This window comes from Penaeus monodon, chromosome 12, assembly GCF_015228065.2.
Source record: "Penaeus monodon isolate SGIC_2016 chromosome 12, NSTDA_Pmon_1, whole genome shotgun sequence".
In the NCBI taxonomy this organism is placed as follows: domain Eukaryota; kingdom Metazoa; phylum Arthropoda; class Malacostraca; order Decapoda; family Penaeidae; genus Penaeus; species Penaeus monodon.
Genome location: NC_051397.1, coordinates 52,315,783 through 52,320,555, shown reverse-complemented (window position 1 = coordinate 52,320,555; position 4,773 = coordinate 52,315,783). Strand labels below are relative to the sequence as shown.

The following is a 4,773-nucleotide window of genomic DNA, read 5'->3' as shown; positions in this document are numbered from 1 at the left end:
TAGCCTTAGCCGCTTGGTGGCATGTATGTACATGCCATCGCATGCCAGGACTATATTTGGGATGACATGTGCGTACATGCCATGGTGCGCCAATCCCATTTTCCAGGAGTATGCATGGTCATGCTACGCATGTTAGGGTGACGCCATGACCCCCTGGCAGCAGGGCCCATCCCACTATGAATACAACCCGGGAGAGAGGTCTTGCATATAAGGAAATCACCCGTTGGCATTGGGTTAATAACTTAAACAGAATTTCTCTAGCTCTCTAGTGTTGAAAAAATATTTACAAATCTAAATAAGAAATTTATGGAGAGAGATTTTTAAAACTTCAATTTTGAGATCTGAAGAAGAGGATAATAGGATATAAGTTTGAAATTCCTTGCTCAAAATCAAATTTTTTACTCAAACCCAACTGGCATGGCATGCATGTACATGCCATTCCCACTGTGAGTTTACTGAATTGTTTTTACACATAGATGGCTACACTTGTATTGAGTCACCGATAAGCCAATTATGAGTACTGCCTGTCTCACCTGTTAACCCTTTTCCTTGATTTTTGAAAATATTATGCGTTTTCTTATATTGCTTCTTCTAATGTCTGTAACATTATAGTAAGTATAATGTCTATAATAAAAATAAAACCATCAATATTCATAGCATTAGTAAAAAAAAAAAATCAAGGAAAGGTGAAATCAGGTAAGGTCACAAGGTCTACTAATTGACTTCTTTATGGCTAAGCACTAGCAGAGACATTTCACACACACAAAAAGATTACCACAGCATTTTCCAGGTGCTATTCAGTTAAAATGCTAACAGTGGAGTTAGGTTGGTCCCAGTAATTGTAAAGGTTCATACTGTAATATTAGACAATAAAGTAGGTTATAAACACCAAGCCTGCAGTCACTGTCTTGTAAATTCTCCTAGTAGCCACATTTCCCATAGATAAGAAGCTGATTCGTGTAGATTTGTGACACAATCAAGTCTTTTTGAAGAGACATTTTCTTCTGTATGACATGATGTAAATTAGGAACATAATAACTGAAATTGGTTTTCAAGAAGTATCACTTTTTAAAGGTTGGTGAAAAAAAAGAAAGTGGACAAAGTAAAGGACATCATTTTCTTTTTATTTTCTGAAAGATATAAATGAGTAAGACCAACTTAGCTTCAAGGTAGGCAGTAAACTACAATATGCAGAAACTAGATATTGCTAATATATTTAAATTATTGATAAAACTATAAGCAAAGAGGAGATAAAAATCTGAGGAGAGCAGCCACTCAACAGATGGCAAAGTGATTCATCTTAACTCCTACAGAATAACATCAGATCCAAATAAAAAAAAATGTTATCAAGATTTACCCCTATGGTCTGGATGATGTGACCATCATAGGTGAGGGAATGACTCGCCATGAGTGCACAATGCTCTTGGAGGGTAATTAGACTTGTTTAGTGTTTAAGAAGGGCTTTTGCATTATTTTCATCAATAAACAAGCGTGAAATGTACCATCCACATTCCTTGATTGGAAGAGCACCAGTTCCAGGAGGACTCTACTTTCATGCTCAGGAGCCTATTTCTGGCCGCCATGACCAGTGGCACAGGTTTATTACAGAAAATTGAATATTATGAAAAAAATGGCACAAATATAAAAAAGTTGCTTAGTTGTGGACTACCTAGAGAGATGATATGGACTCTGTGCAAGGAAAATAGTCTTTTACCATCTTGATAAAGCAAGTCAAAGGACAGATATAGACATTGGAAAATGCCAAAAAAGCTAAAAACACTTTTGCTGAAAAAGAGAAAATAACATTGCAAATGGGAGGTATGGAGTCTTGGGACTGCATATGAGTGGTCTTGTTAGCTCTACCTACAAGCCACGCATCCATCAGAGTGGCCACTCAAGTAAGCCTAATGCCCATATTTTGAGTTACATGGTGGCAGTGAAGCATCCAGATCCAAACCATCAGTCAGCAATTATATTTTACACAAAAACGTTGAAAAATATCAGCAGCAGAAAAATCTAAAATAGGCATTTGCTACTGATAGCATTGTCGGTGTAACTGTTCCAAGGAATATTTTACATCTCGACTACATGTATTTTCTTCTTCATCTTTTTTTTTTTATCATATGATGATTTAAAATATTTTAGTATATGCAAACTGTAGTATTTAGTCATATGATATCTATGTTTGGTCTCTAAGCTTCTTGGCAGCAAAATAGGAGGGTTGGCTATTGGGCAGTATTAGCAATGTGTATAGGAGTGTTGCAGCCTTTTTATTGCAACCTGAAATATAGCTGCTGGTTGTTTTCCTCATTTGTTAGGAAATATACCTGAACCATTTTCACCAAAATTCAAGTGAAAATATATTTGTCTCATTTTATTTGAGATTTACACACCTGAAAATTTACATTTATAAATGTATGATTTTCCCCTCTTTAGCATTACTTTTTTAGTTACTTATAGCATTTCAGAATCTAGATGTTAATAGTCTCCATAATATTTTATACACAGATATAAACATGTACTAAACTCCATGTAATTACATTAGGTAGTAAAACATTACACAATTATGTATGTGAATATGTATGTTACATGATTGTGTGTAAGCGCTATAAAATTGTAGACCCATTTTGTTACAAACCATGATCTTTCAACATGGCATGAGTAACCATATTCCAATAAAAATAATCCAAAAGATATCAGTCCCCTTGTGGTTCATGTGGAGTATTATTGAATAAGAGTTATTTGAATATATATTGTAAGTAGGTATAAATCTCTTCTTTCTCTCTCTCTCTCTTTCTCTCTCTCTCTCTTTCTCTCTCTCTCTCTGTCTTTCTCTCTCTTTCTTTCTTTCTTTCTTTCTTTCTTTCTTTCTTTCTTTCTCCCCCCTTTCTTTCTCTTTCTCCCTCTCTTTCTCTCTTTCTCTCTCTCTCTCTCTCTTTCTCTCTCTCCCTCTCTTTCTCTTTCTCCCTCTCTTTCTCTTTCTCCCTCTCTTTCTCTTTCTCCCTCTCTTTCTCTTTCTCCCTCTCTTTCTCTTTCTCTCTCTCTCTCTCTCTCTCTCTCTCTCTCCTCATATTTTTTTCTTAACTCGTATGTAATTATATTCAGATTGAATATTGTTACATACAAATTAGTCTGAAGAATGATAAAACAGTAGGTTTGGATTTTGCTTAATTCTTTCATTCCTATTTTATCTTAATTCATTTATATCTTTTTTAGCAGTTTGATTTAGTTCCTTTTTTGGCCAAGTAGATCTGCAGTTCATGTTATGCATTTGTCATTAACCCCACAGGGAAGGAAATAATGATAGAGAAGCTGGATGTTGGTGCTTGTGATGCCAATTCCTATTATAAAATTATGTCTCAAAGCTGAATTATTTTTTTTTGGCATGTGGTCACCTGCATTGTTATTTCTCTCCACTCCCCATTGCTAGGTTAGTAACGAGGCAGCTTTACTGATGAAGTTTGCTAGTTTCTCTCTCAGCTGGTTCCAGTGAAGATGACAGTTGCAAGAGCCATGACAGAGAGGAACAACAGGTTAAGAGGAGGAAGAGTCGCTGGGAAGACTCCTCCCCTACCAATGTGCCTACTGTGCTGCCTGCACAAGGTAAGAGAGCTTTACCTGTTCTCTTCTTTTAAAGTCTTTGTTGCTGAATATGATGTGCTTTAAGTCATTGATTTAGTATTTAAGAAGCTGATCACTACAAATACAAGATTACTATTCCAAGAATACCAGAATTTTCTGAATGGCATAAGTATTGTATCAAGTGAATAATAGATTGATGTTGCATCCCAAAATTGTTGATATAATGAATTCCTCAAAGTTAATCAAAACTGTTAAAATTATGCCATCAAAGCATTCCAGTTGCATTTACCCAGATTAAAAGAAAAAAAAAATGCTGAAAAGTCATGACCTAATGGAGAATCATGTAAAAAGGACACCTTCCAGTTCTAGTCCCTTTATCTGTTGTAGTTATTGTTAGATTTATTAGGTTCATTGGCTTTGTTTTATGAAAGTTGATCCTTCCAGTCCAGCAAGCCTGAGAGGTGTCTGAGTAGCATTTTCTCAGAACATTGAATCACATAGTAGCTCTACTTTTTTGCCATTCAGAGAAGTAGTGTGGCTTCCAGAATACCATGCACACAGGCAACACTGTCTACCTTTTAGTGCAGACGGCATCTGTAAACAGACATGATGCTAAATTGTCAGCAACAGTTTTTAATTTCAGTTTTGTACAATACAAGTTCTAACCATATATGGTCAAATGTATCTGTTTGAAGTATTTGTTCTCCAAAATTCCTTTTTTTTTCCCTAGCACATCAAACAAAACCAAGGCTTTAATAACACTGAAATTCTTTATTTCAAAAGTGTATTTCAGTTAGTGTATTTATTTTATTTGGCTTTTACATTAAAATTAAGTTTCAAAATATTTAGAATTATGGTCAAACCAAAAATATGCACATATAAACTGATTCTTTTATCAGAAAGTTTTCTTTAACCTGGGAACTTTGTTTTGTAACATGTGTTTATATGTATGTAGCTCCAGAAGTGCTCAGCCACCAAGGAGGCAATTGGAAGGGCAGTGCGACCTCACCTGTTAGCTCCATTCTTTGAGTTTTGGGGATTGTTTTATTTTATTTTACTTTTTGTAATTTATTTTATTTTATTTTTTTACTCCCCCCAAATGTTAAGGATATTGAAGTTATTAGTGATATTTTGATTACCATGATGATGTTAACAATACTAATAACAAAAGATTAGAAATAACAGTTTCCA

At 34.9% G+C, this 4,773-nt stretch overlaps 2 protein-coding genes across 2 annotated transcripts in view; both read left to right on the top strand.

Annotated features, from left to right (window-relative positions):
* The first annotated feature begins 3,458 nt into the window (after nt 1-3,458).
* Nucleotides 3,459-4,773, top strand: part of LOC119579590 (SURP and G-patch domain-containing protein 1-like) — a 19,065-nt gene continuing 17,750 nt past the window's right edge. The window contains exon 1 of the mRNA XM_037927511.1: nt 3,459-3,603. The gene's annotated coding sequence lies outside the window, so the exon portion shown is untranslated. The remainder of the gene's footprint in view (nt 3,604-4,773) is intronic.
* LOC119579756 lies at nt 3,469-4,247 on the top strand (the record flags this gene model as incomplete). Its single annotated transcript, XM_037927653.1, is given in 2 exon segments — nt 3,469-3,603; nt 4,144-4,247. Coding segments are annotated over 2 exon segments (239 nt in total), but the record flags the coding sequence as incomplete, so codon positions are not given.